The following is a 15,447-nucleotide window of genomic DNA, read 5'->3' on the forward strand; positions in this document are numbered from 1 at the left end:
GGGAACAGGGCGCCGTGAGGGCTGAGCAGGGCTGGCCCGGCCACCTTCTGCTCGTGGGCAACTCGACGCCCCACCTCTGGTAAGGAGAGGGTCTCCTCCGGGTCTCTGGACCCCAGCCCCTCCCAGAGCCCTTTGCACCGGCAGGCACGCCCCAAAGGCTTGTTGACTGAAAGCCAGAAATGAGCTAGAGAAAGCACCCAGGTTTAAAAGCAAAAAGCAAGAAAACCAGGTAGATTTCCTTCCCGATCCTCCGGAGAAGGGGAGACCAAAGGTGGGCATAAACACCACTTCCGAGAAGATGAAGGGCTTTCAAGGCTGAAGATGAGTGCTTTGTTTTCAGAAGGAAAGATTGAACAAGTAGGAACAGACCTCACCATTAGAGGCACAGAGATTCTGATGAGATTCGAGAAACAACTTTCTGGTTCAAGTATTGGCCATCTCAGCCACAGACGCCAGATGTGGACCTCGCTGGCGCTTTTATCTTAACCACAACTGCCGCTAATGGCTAAAAGCAGCATTAATGAGCAACAAGGACCATTAACCTGGCAATGAGGACTCCGGGAAGCTGATACCCCAGCGCCCACTGGCATGTGACCTGTCACCTGACTCACTGGCACAAAGAGCAGGGTGTGGTTACAGCAGCAGTACAGGTACAGGTCACGGTGGAAACTGCCTTTCCTCCAATATCCACCAGGCACAGATCTTTTCTAAAGAATTTACACAAACGGAATTGGCAATGGAAAAATTCTGAGACGGAAAAATTCTGAGACGGGAGAATCCTTTATTTTAAAGCATTTGAGGATTTTTTGGTGCAACGGAGCGTGCTTAAACTTGCCACAGGGTGATTTTTCAGGGGGAAAAAAAAAGCAAGCATCTTCTGTTCAAACTTCATTGGATTCATATTTTAAGAAACCTTGGCCAGTCTGGCTCAGGCAGAAAAATTCCCCCAAAGGAAGATTTCACGGCCAAGCTTTTATATTAAGTACTTGGTTTTACATATGTGATAAAAGTTTGTGAGAGCATATATCTGGGTTTTATTTGCTTTTCACTTACTGTTGCAGTCACTTCGGGCACTTTTATTACGTGAGATGGATGTCTAAGAACGGAAACCCAATGTGTAAATTGTGCTTACGGGAAATAAAGATTGGATGGTGGATGGCTCGAAAAGGCTTTCATCCAGCAACCAATTTGGTTATAAGTCAGGGGCGACCCGAAATAAAACACTGACAAAAGGTGACTGGGCGTGATGCCTGGGGCATGTTCCTGGATGCAGTTAAGGAGACAGAGAGCAGACACCGCGGATGCTGAACGAACATACTGAGACATTCACCTGTCTGCGGGCTGGAGACTGGCCCTGGGGCTTTTTAAAATTAAATATCAGGTTCAGGTATTCCCCCCCCCCCCTGCCAAACAGGGTAGAAAATTAGAAAAAGAAAGAAGGAGATAAGATAAAGCACTCAGACTTCCCATGACCATCATTAAGAAAACCATTTTGGTGAATTTTTTCCCAATATTTTTTTCAGGCCTCGAGAACAGCCATAGTCACATCTATTTGTACCAGATAACCTTCAGAGGTTTCACATCTGTGGGTTTCTGACTCACTCAATTTGCTATTTAATAGAATTCTCCTCATGTTTAATAACCCTCCTAATAATCGCAGAGTTAAAAGAATACATTTTTATCTAGTAAATGTCACAAGAACTTTCAAAAATCTGCCTTGAACAGGAAGGAGGAGAAGGCTTCTGTGCTTTAAATACGGCAGACTAGAAAGGAAAAGGGAAGAAATCATCAGAAAGGCAAGTTCGAAAGAAAGAAACAGAAGGGGGGGCGGGGAGAACTGGGGGATGGGCGGGAACAAAGGACCTGGGTTTCGGAGGAGGGGGTGATGGTGGGGACAGTGGGGAAGGAGGCAACCCAAACAAGGACCCTGGGGACACATCACAAACAGCCACTGCGTGGGAAGAGGGGCTGACCAGCGTGAAGGGGGGTGGGGGGAACAGGCCAGGGGCCCGCAGGCAACGCCCCGAGAGCCGGATCGCCAGGGCCGCGGCCACGGGCCACAGGGGCGGCCGAGGGGGGAGAAGGAAGCCCCTCCCAATGGTTAGCCGGTGCAGCCTCTCCACCCCCCAGGCGTCTGGCCTTGACTCGCGCACGCAGGAATCCGTGGGCAGAAAGATAACAAAAGCTATTTTTCATGCAAGAGGAGTTGGACATCAGGGGAAATCAGAGCCCCTTTGTATGATATGCCAAACTGCTGAAGCGAGCAAATGTCTCGGGCGAGGGCTCAGATGCGAGCCGGGAACAGCACGCTGGCCCCCGGGAGCCGGCGTCAATGTGCGCTTGTTATCAGCGGCGGAAGCAAGCCCGGGGCACCCTCCCCACACTGCACGGCCAGACGAGCTGGTGACACGGCCTTGGCTGGACTGTCCGGCCCCTGGAAGGAAGCCTGGGTGTCCTGAGATGTCCTCGGGGAGTCCCGTTCCCCTCCCAGCTCGCGGTGTGGTCTGGGGGCTGCGGATAAGCCTAATACGCCCCTCGAGACCCACCCTCACGGCGGGCCCTCCCGTAGCCCCAGGCGCAGGGCAGCCTCTGGGGCATCGGGCACGTGTTCCAGCCCCAGGCCAAGCACCAACAGCTCACCTCGCGCCCCCCCCCGCCCCTGCCCGCAAATCTGCACAAGACGTGTTGCTAACGTACCCATTTTGCTGAGAAAGCAACTGAGGCTCAGAGACGGTGCAAAGGCCGGTTGGAGGCCATTGGGAGGTAGAGCCTGGACTCAAAGCCCGACGCACCCGGGCACCGGGCCCTCCGCCCCACGTCCACCAGACGTCCTCCGAGACGCCACTCATAAGCACTGCTGTGTATTTCGCACCCATGGCGAAGCAGGCGTCCGCAGAGCGCCGTGTTTTCCACTTGATCCTCCGGACGACCCTAAGAGACAGGCCTTAGCGGAACCCCTGGGAGCAGGCCCTGACATCCGGATGTGTTCTGAGGCTCTGTCCTCACTTTGCCGCCTCTTCTCCCTTGGCTTCCCCAGCACACGACAGTAAGCTCCCCAAGGCCTTTCTGTACCCACAGTGTCCAGCACGAAGCCAGGCACTCGGCAGGTGGCCCATAAACGCTAACAAGGTGCTCGCCCATCTCCGAGGCAGCCCCGGCCCTGCGTACTGTCTGAGGGGGCCCTTGGAGGAAACAAGAGAGAGGTGGTTCCAGTAACACCCCCCTGCCCCCCACCCCAGCCGCCAACTTCTGTGCAAACTCAGGACCCTCCAGCATCACCCGCCTCCAGTCCCAGCTTCCCCGGCCCACCCTTCCTCGAATCAAAGTCTTCTCTCGGGACAGAACAGGACACCCAGGCCTGGCTACAGAATTTTGGGGGGGTCCAGTGCAAAATGAAAATGGGGGTCCTCTCGTTCAAAAATCATTAAGAATTTCAAGATGGCGACAGCAGAGCGTGAAGTGACGCAGAGGTGCATGAATACAGCCCTGGTGACACCAGTCATTCTATATCCTTTGCACGTGACCCATTATTAGGGTCTGGGTTTTTTTGTTTGTTTTTTAACATCTTTATTGGAGTATTTGCTTTACAGTGGTGTGTTAGTTTCTGCTTTATAACAAAGTGAATCAGCTATTCGTATACGTATATCCCCATATCTCCTCCCTCTTGCGTCTCCCTCCCTCCCGCCCTCCCTATCCCACCCTTCTAGGTGGTCACAAAGCACCGAGCTGATCTCCCTGTGCTACGCACCTGCTTCCCACTAGCTATCTATCTTACACTTGGTAGTGTATGTATGTCCATGCCACTCTCTCGCTTCATCCCAGCTTACCCTTCCCCCTCCCTGTGTCCTCAAGTCCATTCTCTACGTCTGTGTCTTTATTCCTGTGCTAGGGTCTGGGTTTCTCTAGGACAGTCTTGATTTAAAATGTTCTGGATCGTTCTCCCTTCTACTCCACCATCTCCCCACCAAATCTAAGAATGCCAACATTTCAGGATCTCAGTAACACTTCCTACATCATATACAACAACATGAGAGAATCTGTCCTCTGCTCTTTTGTCTAGAACTTTGGTTCAGACAATACAAATGCCCCAGTGCCATTGGTCCCATCAGGGAACCGAGACACTGGGGTCAACAGGCACAGCCTGACATCTCATCACAAGGGGAGCTGTTTCCATCCATCAAGCAGGTGACCGCCACGTCCCTGTGTCCAGGCCAGCCCCGCCTCCACCCTGCAGAGGGGGGGCCTCAGCCTCCCCTGTTCCCCCACCTCAGGACACTCCTCTTTGGTTGTGTCTTGGGGAGTGGCTCCATCGGCTGGGGGTGTCTACCGCTGTATCTCCGTTTTACAGATGAGAAAACAGAGGCTCAGAGAAGCCAAGGACTCTGCCCAAGGTCACAGAGCTAACACAGGGCAGAGCAGTGTTCAAACGCGGGTCTCGTTGACTCCCCTGCCACACACCCAGCCCCTGTCCCGTTAACCAACACGCAGACTTGGTTCAGAGATCACCTGACCTGACTCTTCTGTACAGTGAAGCCCCTGGTGGGAGGTGTCAGAGGTGTGTGGGGCTAGACCTGTGGAGCTTCGCAGATCAGGGAAGGAGCCTGACTTTATCTCAAGTGGGATGTGGCCCCGTTGACGGCCATCGAGCTAGGGAATGATGTGATCTGATTTCCATTTTTCCAAGCTCTTTCTGGCCGTGTGTGAAGAAGGGCTAGCATGGGGTCGGGCGGGAGGGAGGGGCGGGAAGAAGGGTCAGGACACTCCTTGCGGCATCCAGGCAAGACATGACAGCGGCTGGGAGCCAGGTGGAGGGAAAGCTGTGGGTGGGTCTGGGCGGTCTGTAAGGAATCCCAAGGGGATGTCGCAGGAAAGGTGTTTTTTCTCATCTCTGCGGTGGCCAGCTCTGGGATGAGCGCAAAGCAGGTCATCAGTGTGTCCTGAGCACGAACCATCAAGTGGGTGGGAGAGGGGACCGGCTGAACCTCTGGAGATGAGAACAAGCCAGCAGCAGTGCATCCGACAGGTGAGGCTGCCACCAGCATGCGGGTCCTCGCTGAGGCGTCAGCGTGAAAAGAGGCAAAGCCAAGTGTTTCCAAGAAAATGAGCCCGAAATCCTGTACCCTCTGCAGCGCCTCTGCAGCACAGCCACCGTGCTTTCCACAGCGCTTTCCCAAGTACCCTCTCATTGGGTATTCGCACAGCCCTGGCAGGGCACAGGAGGATGGAGGGAGGAGGGGGAAGAACAGATGCAAGGAGACAGGAGGACGGAGGGAAGAGGGGGAAAGAGGGAGACAGAGGTAGAGAGGAGAGAGGTTGGAGGGAGGGATGAGAGACGGATGAAGGGAAAGACAGGTGTCATTTGCCCATTTGACAGCCAAGCAAGCAAAGGCTCTAGGAGGTTAAGGGATACCCAGAAGACTGTCCGGATGTTAGTCACAGAACCAGAACCAGGCACAGGTCTCCTGACTCCTGCCGCAGTGTTTCCACACCCGGCACCCTCTCCTCCTTTATCACAGCCCTGATCCCACAACACTGGAGGTCACAGCTGTAGCCCCGGTGCCTGCCAGGAAGTGGGAGGGGGGAAGCGCTCTGGGCGCTGCCTTGTTGCTAGACCCTGTTTCGACTCTTAATTGAGAGCCTCTGGTTCTGATTTTATGGCTCACAGAGGCCATTCAGCGTGGTTTTGCCTCTGAGAGGTGATGAAAGAACACCATGTTCTACAGTGGCCTGAACATCCCCGGGGACACTCAGCTTCCTCCATTCCCAGACCCTGGAGGCCAGTGAGCTGACCTGGGGCCCCACTCAGCTCAGCTGCAAAGGTTGGGTGACTTATTTTTTATGGGAAAACTTCCAAGTTTCAGGAAATATGGAAGTAAGGGGAAGGCCATCACACCTTGAAAATCTACAAGATGCCAGGCGCCATGAGGGTTATTTTACATGCATTTTCTCATAAAACCTTTACAACAATCCCAGGGGTTGATTCAGTGATGGCTCTATTTTACAGTGAAGGAACCGCAGTTCAGAGAGGTTAGCTAACTTATCTGAAGACACACAGCTGACTAATGGCAGAGCCTGGACTCAAACCCAGGTCCATGTGACTTCAGTGCTAGCCACCTGACACTGCCACTTCCATGTGGAGTAACAGAGGTTGGAAGAAGTGAGCTGAGACAAGCGCGCGGCCCCTGTCTGTCTCCCCAGGGCCAGGAGGTGACAGGCTGATGGCAGGTGAGCTAGGGAGGCGAACAATTTTGAATAATTTGTTTTCCTTCCAGGCTCTGGAGCTGGGCTTGAGTCCAGAAACTCCCCTGGGCCTCTGCACACTCTCTTTTGTAAATGGGGCAATGGTGGGGCAGGGGGTTGTAGCGGGGTGGGGGGAGGACACGTAAACGGCACCTGCTGGGCACCTCTGCCTCCGTGGGCTTGGTGAGGTACGAGGCACAGAGGGTTGGATGCTGTGACAGTGGGGACCTTGCTTTAGGTCTGCAATCGCGGAGGTGGGGGAGGGGAGTGACGAGCGGGGGAGGGGCGAGAGCAGCTCCAGTGAGAAGCCCTTTCAGGCCCGTGGGCAGTGAGGCCCTTTGCAGCTGGGGGACAGAATGCGCAAGGAGCCCGAAGAAGGAGCTGGGGTTAACTTTTCGGAGGACGCTGACTTGAAGGGCAGATAGAAGTTTGGGGTGGGTAGGCGTGGGGGTGATGGAGAGGTCCTGATGTTTTGGGAAGCAGAAGCAGTCAGAGGGTTCTTCTGACCCAAGCACATCTCCGGTTCCAGCATCCCAACAGGGCGGCTCCCCTGCCTCCGTCCTGGCTCCGGGGAAGGGGGAGGGGCGGAGGAGGCCCGATGCCAAGGCCAGGCATGGCTAAGTGTGAGGTCACACCCCACATCCTCGGGCCAGCTGGGAGCAGTGGGCCTCTGAGGGGAGGCACCATCTGCTTTGCAAAGACCCTGGAGAAAGGCCCAGGGGGAGGGAGTCCCTTCGTCCTTCTGTATTTCTTGCTGCTCACCTTGTGCTACAGTGGTTGCTAGATGCCTGGTCTTCACCCAGGTGCCGGCCCACAGGGAGGCTGGGCGGGCAGAGAGCCCTAACCAGGCAGCCCCAGACCTCCTTCTGCTCCCGGCTCTGCCACTAACCAGCTGTGTGACCTTGAGTAAGTCCCTCTGCCTCTCCAGCCTTGGTTTCCTCTGCTTGCAGAGTGGAAGGATCCAGCCACATCTGCAGTGCCCACCCGTGTGGACACCTGCTGGGGCGTCACAGGCAGGGCGAGCTGGGTCACCTGCAATTCACGACTCTTAAGAAGGAATGGAGCCGGGTACCAGTTACATCTGCGGTCACCTGAAGCAGATGCCAGGTCATCCCCTTAATAGAGATGCTCCCCGACACCCCCTTCCCCCCGAGGTTCCGTGTGTTTTCTCGAAGGAAAGAGAAATAAGTGAAGTTCCTTTCAGTTGCCGGGAATCAGGTCAGCCCTTGCCCTCGACCGAAATGGCAGTTCCCTGAGAGCAGCTGTTCTCGATGGGGGGCACTCCTGCCTGGCCCCTCCACCATCCAGGAGACCTTTGGCAAAGTCTGGAGACGTCTGCGGTTGTCACAGCTTGGTGAGGCGGGGCTGTAGCTGACTTCTAGTGGGTAGAGGCCAGAGACGCTGCTAACCTTCTACAACACACAGGGCAGCCCCACAGAAAAGAGGATCCCGTTCAAAATTTCCAAGGTACCGAGGGTGAGAAATCCCGCCCTGTCGTGAGGGCAGCAGTGGTGAACCCACAACACCTGGACGGGTACGAGCTACCGTGGTTCCCCTAAGCTGTGCTCTACGGAACTTTCCGGCACACTTTTGGCTGTGGGGGGCTGGGCAGTAGTGTGAAAACCTGGGACCCCTACGGGCTCACACTTGATTTCCTCTCCCAACCCCGCTCCTTCTTCCATCTTCCCCATGTGGACAGAGCACCGCTGTCTTGCCAGCTACCGAGCTCCCGGTCCAGGCAGCTATGCTCGATCTAGCCCCCCCCCCAGCCTCCCCCCCTACCACGTCCCCACATCTCTGCTGCTGCCACTTGGCCCCAGGCTTCCAGTCCGGGCACCTGCAGCAACTCCCACACTGGCCTCCTGGCGGCCTCCCTGCCTCCTAGAATCTCCGTTCTCCACAGGTAGCCAGCGGACTTCCTGAAAACGTAAATCAGACCCCAATGCCATCCCCTCCCCTCCCCAAGCACAGATCCCTTGTCATAAAAAGCAGATAAAGCAGGGTGCTGACCCTGACCTCGAAGCCTCTCCCAGCCCCTCCGCAGGGATGGAGCCCCCCCCCCCCCCGCGCTCCGCCACCTGCACCAGGTTCTTTCCTGCCTCGCGGCCTCGTCTGCCTCTTCCTCTTCCTGGAAGCGCTCCCTCCGGTCCTTCTCTGACACCTCCTTCATGGCCCTCTGACCAGTGGCCACCCTCCCCGGCCTCTCCCAGCGCCCCCCGACCTGGCTCTGTTTCCGTCAAAACACTCATCAGTACCTGGAAGCGTCAGCTACCCCATTAGAACTTCGGCTCCAAGAGAGCAGGGGCCACGTCCGTCCTGCCCACCCCTGTGACTCAGAGCCCCACACGTCCGACACAGAGCAGTGCTCCGTGAGCAGGAGTAAATGAAGGGACGGATGGACGGATGAGGCGTGCCCAGCAGGCAGGTGACATAGCCTTTACACGTGTGTCTTAGCAGAAATAAGGTTGAGGCCACTGAACTAATCTCAAAGGCTCTTCCAGCTGGAGAACCCGGCTTCCTGTGGGCCACATCAAGGCCACACTGAACCTGCTTCTACCTGGAGGCTGCGGGCAGGGCCCTCTGGGGCTTGTGTGGCTGAAAGACAAAGGTGGGAGGAATGTTCCAGATCAGCCAGGCCCCTTTCAGAGGAGGAGACAGAGGCCCACCAGGCTCCCTGACACCCTGGATCTGATGACCGGAGGCCCCTTCCTACTCTGCATCTGTTTCTACGTCCTAGGTATCCCCAGAGTCTTGGTCGTCTGAGCAGACTGACACCAGGAGATTTACTTTAAAGAGCTGCTGGTTTCCTACTGAGACTTTCTGAAGCCCCTGACATGGGGCTCCTCCAAAGCCGGCTCTGCTGCAAGACCATTAAGTCAGGCTGGGGTCCACCAAGATCCCCAGCTTCTCTTCACTAAGTCAGCTGGCTCCAGCTCGGTTTTTCTTGTCGAAAGAAAAGAGTGAAGAACAGAGGAGGGTGAAGAGACAGAGCAGGACATTAAGGGAAGGTAGACATGAGAAGGGACTGCCAGGGCCCCTTCCTGAACGATGAGAGACTGGGCACCAGCTACAGAGCAGGGACAGAAGGAAGAGCAGCCCTGTCACTGACTGAATGTTTGTGTCCCCCCCAGATCCATATGTTGAAGCTCTAACCCCCGACGTATTCAGAGATGGGGCTTTGGGAGGTGACTAGAGAGATGAGGTCATGAGGGTGGGGTCCTCATGATGGGATTAGTGCCCTTACAAGGAGAGAACAGAGAGCTCTCTCCGTCACATGAGGACACAGGGATAAGGTGGCTGTTTGCCAGGAAGCAGCTCTCACCAGGAACCGAATTGCCCAGCACCTTGATCTTGGACTTCCAGCCTCCAGAACTGTAAGAAATAATGTCTGTGGTTTAAGCCATTGAGTCTACCACATTTTGTTATGGCAGCCGAGCTGACTAAGGCAGCCCCCTTACCTGTCCCTACCCAAATCTGTGTGGTTCAAACAAAGGGCATCCCCTGGCTGGGGGACAGCTGGGCTCATCTGCTTAGCCTCAACCGCTATCCAGACAGTGGCAGGCATCCCTGACACCCAGAAGCCGTGGCTATCTTAAGCCTATTTTCTCCACCTATAAAAGGCAGATAATTAAGATTTACCTTGCAGAGTTGCTGGCAATTATACGAACTAATGTGAAGTCCTGCATGGAGGTTGATGTGATGGCTGTTATGAGCAACCCTGGAGGGCAAAGGAAGGCCTGCGGACGAGGGGACCAGCTGATGGGCCGGGTGCTGCGGGAAGGGAGCCTGCTCTCTGCTCGCACCCCCCTGGGCCTGACTGGACAGGCGGCCTGTGAGTTACTGCAAGAGAAAATGAAAGACAGGAAGAGCGCCCAGCCCAGTGCCTGGCCTGGGGCAGGAGGGGAAAGGACGGAATTCAGACCCAAACCTCCCTGAACGGGCCTGTGTCCGGAGTGTGGGGTAAGGCAGAGCTTCCCAGCTGGCCAGTCGTGAGAGGGTTCCAGATGTGCCAGAGAAGCGTGCCCCCCAGGAGCTGGGCAGGGCCTGGGGTGGCTGGTGCCCCGGGGTAGTCACCAATGGCTGTCCTCTCCTCCCCGGCCCCCGGGGTGCAGTGCAAATACCTTCTCTTCCTCTGGGGGCCGTAGTGTGAATGAAGTTTGGGTACACTCATTGGTGAGAGATGCTGCCCGCGGCGGGGCGGGGGTGGGAGTGAGCATGATGGAGCAAAGGAGCCTCTCACTCGCAGGGGCCAGGGTCTCCCTACCCGCTCCCCAGTAGGTGCCCAGGACAGAGCTGACACAAAGCAGCAGGCCCGGGGCCACCCCTGGCACCGGAACTGCCATCTCAGGGCTCTGACCGAGCTGCGAGTGTGCTGACGGCAGCTCCGTCTATGAGGGACCTGGGCGGTGGTACTGCTGAGGCTGAACTCTGCCAGGACCCTGTATCCTGGGCCCAGAGCACAGTGACTGGCTCGCTTGGGGACCCTGGTGTCTGGCAGCCCCTGTGAGCATCTCGAGCTCCCAGCGGGCACGGGGGCTTTGCCGCATAAGCTGCTGCCCTCGGGGCCCAGAGTCTCCCCTTCCCTTCCCGTGTCTACACGAGGTCTCCGGTCCCTGGCACACAGTGCATGCTCCGAATGCCTGTTTACCTTCCACACCTTGCCTGATTCCAGAATGCGTTAGAGACTGAACAAAGGTTGGTGGGCGGTAGCTTTGGTGGAGAAGTCCACAAAGATGTGTTACTCCTTTCCTGTGTCCCCAGCCTTGGGCTGAATGTCACCAAAGATGCAAAGAAAGAAGGAGGTGGGGGTCTAGGAGACGGAGGAAGCAGATGGCTCTTTGTGGTGGGAACAGGCTAGTCCAGAACGTGGTAGGAAAGGAGAGAGAGACAGACACACAGAGACAAAGACAGAAACAGAGAGAAGCGAGAAGAGAGTGTGTTATGCAATTTGTGTAGCAGTTGTACATTCTCACTTCCAAATGCCTTCACGCTGCCGCGAGCCAGCCTCAGAGCTGGGCTCCTCCACTGGCTAGGCAAGTACTTGGTTCTATTTTTAATGGTAACCCAGAAGATGTTTGGGAAAGGGCAGGACAACACGGTGGGGAGAGCTTTGCAGTGAGACAAAGGCTCGATGCTGGCCCTGCAGCCTCCTACCTGGGTGCCTCTGGGCAAGTGCCTTGCCCTCTCTGAGCCTCTATTCCCCACGCTGCAGGTGGAGGTGAACAGGGCACCCTCTCAGGGCTGTTGTGAGCGCGCCGTGCGGAACGTGCACAAGGCTCTGTGCGCTGGAGGACTGTGACACTTGTAGAGGGGCAGCGGGGAGACCCGGCTTTGGGGGTGGAAAAGGGTGATGTCGGCCGTGGTGAGTCTGGGAGCAGCAGGCTTCTGCACGCAGCCCTGCCAGCCTGCACAGACACCTTAAGTACACAGAGGGCTGGGCTCTCCCGACCTCACAACGTCATTCCTGTGAAACAGCCAGGGAACTGAATCTGCGGTTTGTGAGATGCCAGCAAGCCCTTCAGAGTCCCACTGTCACAACTGGTGTTTTATTAGCTGCCTGCTGCAGTATGTCTTCAGTTTCAGCTTAGAGGTTTGAGCTTTTCATTTTTTCCCATGAAATGCTTTGGGGTACTTTGCTAGAGAGCAGGTGGAAATAATGCATTCTACACACAGAAGCCAATACTGAGGTGACCATGTCCCCACAGAGCGTCCGGGTCTCGGCCTGGACGCTCGCTGGCAGGTGGAGACGTCATAGATGGCAGACAGCCGTCGGACCCTGCGATGTGCTTTTGTGAGATAAGCTCGCAGTTTCCGCCCCAGCTGAAGGACTGCCAGGATGATTCCAGAGCATCCCGAGGGATCCTGAGCCAGCTCTCTCAGCCCTGGCTTGGTCCAAGGATGTCCTGGCCCTTGGAAGTGGCCTGGTTTGGCCCCCAGAACCCCTGAGCTCCTGGGGGATGACAGAGGCAGCCCAGTTCTTGGGGTGAAGTCCCCAGATGGCGGCTCCCCACCCTCCCTCCGCCAGCAGAGCCTGCTGCCCAGATCAGCTTGGGGCTCTCCTGATGAACATCGAGTGCAAACGGCTCAAGGCAGCTGGCAAGATGCTAAGTGCGGCATCAATCCTAATTAGGATGAGAAATTAATAAAGGAGGCATTCGAGCCACTCTGCAGAGGCCAGGCTCGCCGGCATGGAGGAGTGGGTTCCAATTTCGACCAGGAACCTGGAAGGCCTGGGGCCCAGATGCGCGGGCTTGGGTGATGACAGGGGCTCGACTTACTGGACCACATACACAGCACCCAGTGGGGCCTGCGAGGTAGAACACGGGGGCCCAGCCGCCCTTGTTCTGTGTCTAACGCAGGTGCCGTGGCAGGCGGTGACGTGGGCACGTCCTCCAGATGAGAGGAGTAGGTGTTCGTGATCTGAACATCCGCACACCATTTTCCTTTTGAAAAATGATGTTTTTCAAAAGAAAAGAGGAGGCTGTGATGGTGGGCCCGCCGGTCCTTTGTGTGGCTGTTTCCCAAACTACTGATCGCACATTCCTGCTCCTGGAAGACTCCACTCAGTCCGGGCAATAAGCTCCAAGTTCAAAGGTCAAAGCAGCTTCGTTTGGGAGAGAAAGTGGGGGGCAGAGGTGGGCAGGATTCCAGATGAGAACAGGCATCATGGGGGTGAGGGAGAAATGGAGCGACCCTGCTTTACAGAGCCTCCTTTTCCCGACCCCAAATACAGCCAGAAGAAGGACCATCTCTTCTAGAGCTGCCTACCAACCTCCAGGAAGACGCCACCCTGCCCAGCTCTTCGCAGGGGCTGGAACTGCAGGAAGGCTGGGGGTGCGGGAGAACCCCGACCACGGAAGGCGGAGTTGACACGCGCGGAAAGGTTACAGAAAAAGGAGGAGGAAACTCTGTCCAAGGATTTTTGAGAGGAACCCTCCACCAACGTCCCCCACCCCTTTTCCAGTCTGAAAGCCAAGACCAGGCGGCGAACCCGTGCACAACCTGGAGGGGAACAGACCGCCCGGACAAAGCCACCTGTTAGTCCAAGTTCCGCAGCGGGGCGGGCGGGAGGCGCTCAAGTCTGGCGCACGTCGCCACTGGAGGAGTCCGGGTCCCTCCCCCGGAGGGAGGGGTCCCCGCAGTCCGGGGACACCCAGTCCCGGCCCCCAGAGGCATTCCAACCGTACAACACCTACTGCAGGGCCCGGCCGCGCACCTGGAGGGCTCAGCGCCGCGTCCCTCCTGCCGGGATCCGGCGGCCACGCCCCTCCCAGGCAGTTCGCGGTCCGCGGGTCGCCCCTGCGCGCCCCAGTTCTACTGAAGATTCCCGGCCTTGGGACGACGGCGGCGGGCTCGCTGCCCTAGTCGGGGGGGCGGGGAGACTTGGTGACGCTCCCCTCCCCACCCCACCGAGCGGGGAGGAGTGGGCCGGTGGCCCCTGGAGGAGTAAGTGGCGGAGCAAGGTCTCGGCAGGCTTCAGGCTCGGGCGACCCGGGTCCCCAGTCCCGCTTGGAGCCCAGCCCCCCTCCCACCCCTCAGCCAGGCCTCGAGCGAGCGCAGAGCGGCCCCGGCGCTCCCCGCCCCCGGCCGGCCCCGCCCCAGGATGGCCAGTTCCCATAGCAATCGCGCAGACACCGGTTGCCAAGCAACCTCTCCCCCAGCTCCCTCCCTCCTCGGCCGTCCGCTCCCCCCAACCCTAGCTTCCTCCCGCCCCCTCGCCAGCCTCCGCCTCCCCCGGGGGCGCTGGCGCGGCCCCTCGGGATCGCTCCGGTCTCGGGCTGCGCGCGCGCGCGTGAGTTTCGGTGTGTTTCATTGTGTCTGTGTGCGAGGGGGTGTGCGTGTGCCAGCGGAGAGTTTGTAGGGCCGGTGTGTTGGGGGCGGGGGGGCGTCCCCAGTCGGGAGGGACCGCCAGGTGCTGCACAGCTGGCCGCGAGGAGACCCGCCCGCTCGCTCCGGCTCCTTTGTGTCTCGCGCGGAGCCAGGGCCGCGCCCACCCCTTCCCGGCCGGCGCCCCAAGCAGGGTGTGTGCGTGTGCGTGTGTGTGTGTGTGTGTGTGCGTGCCCCTGGGCGCGCGCGCGCGTGGCGAGGGGGTTGCCGAGGCCGGCCGTACCTTCGATGCAGCACACCCGCCACAGCCCCGAGTGGGTGAGGTCGCCGCGGGTGCGGCGGGGCGGGGGACCGTCGTCCATGGTCAGGTTGGTGCCGTTGCAGATGTACGCGCTGGAGTAGAGCCAGTAGTCGGTGCCGATGGCGATGGCCATGAGCGAGAAGGCGGCGAAGGCTCCGGCCGTGGTCAGCAGCATCTGCAGCCCGCGGTCGCATCGCACCATGGTGGGCGCCTCATACTCCGCCGCCCGCCGGCCCGCCCGCCCGCCCTCCTCCCTCCGCGCGCCGCTCCGGGGGCGCCGGGGCCGGGGGGGGCCGAGGGCCGGGGGGCGGCGCCGCGCCGGGGCTCAAACTCCGAGGCGCGGCGGCGAGTGCGGGCTGCGCGGGCCGCCGGGCGGGCGGGCGGCGGCGACCGGGGCTCCTCCCTCTCGGCCCGCCCTCCCCGCTCGGCCCGCGCCTCCGCCCCGCGCCCTCCGCGTCGCCGCCGCCGCCGCCGCCGCCGCCGCGCCCCGCGCCTCTCGGCGCCGCCCCTCGAGCCTCGGCCCCTGCCGGGTGTGCGCTCTCCGCTCTTCCCTCTCGCCCGGCCCGGATTTTCTCTCCCTCCGCGCCTCTCCGCTGTCCGCGCTCGCGCGCGCTCCTCTCTCCTCTCCGGTTCGTTCACATTATCAGAGCGACGGAGCCGGGGCACGGGTTCCCCAGGAGGATCGCGGGGAGACGGCGTGGCCAGCCTCCCCGCTTTCCCAGCCCAGGACACCCCGCCTTCCTTACATGGCCCTGGGGGCTCTTTAATATGTGGTGTGCTTGTGTGTGTCCCTGCTCCCCCGTGCCCTATCCGCGCCTTTACCTGGTGACGAATGTGTAGGCGTGAGTGTGGGAGTGGGAGTGTTCAGGTCAGATTTCCAGAAGCCCCAGATGGGGGTCACAGCTGGGAGACAGGCCAGGCCCCGACCACTTCCCTCCCCCCACCTAGGTGGCTCCGGGCCACCAGCTCCTGCAGATCCGCCGGCAGGGGCTGCAGGACCCAGACTTTACAGTCGAGGCAGAAGGGAGGTGTCAGCCAGCGGCGCTTTGGGAAGAACACCTGATCCCTGTTTTATGGAC

General features: G+C 58.6%; 1 protein-coding gene across 1 annotated transcript in view; it reads right to left on the minus strand.

Moving 5' to 3' along the window:
* Positions 1-14,570, minus strand: part of CACNG4 (calcium voltage-gated channel auxiliary subunit gamma 4) — a gene marked incomplete at both ends in the record, with an annotated part of 54,106 nt that extends 39,536 nt beyond the window's left edge. The window contains one exon of the mRNA XM_082680022.1: positions 14,351-14,570. Coding sequence (XP_082536148.1) covers positions 14,351-14,570 — 220 coding nt within the window. The remainder of the gene's footprint in view (positions 1-14,350) is intronic.
* Between the last annotated feature and the right edge of the window lie 877 nt (positions 14,571-15,447).

This window comes from Grampus griseus (assembly GCF_964374135.1).
Source record: "Grampus griseus genome assembly, chromosome: 20".
NCBI lineage: Eukaryota > Metazoa > Chordata > Mammalia > Artiodactyla > Delphinidae > Grampus > Grampus griseus.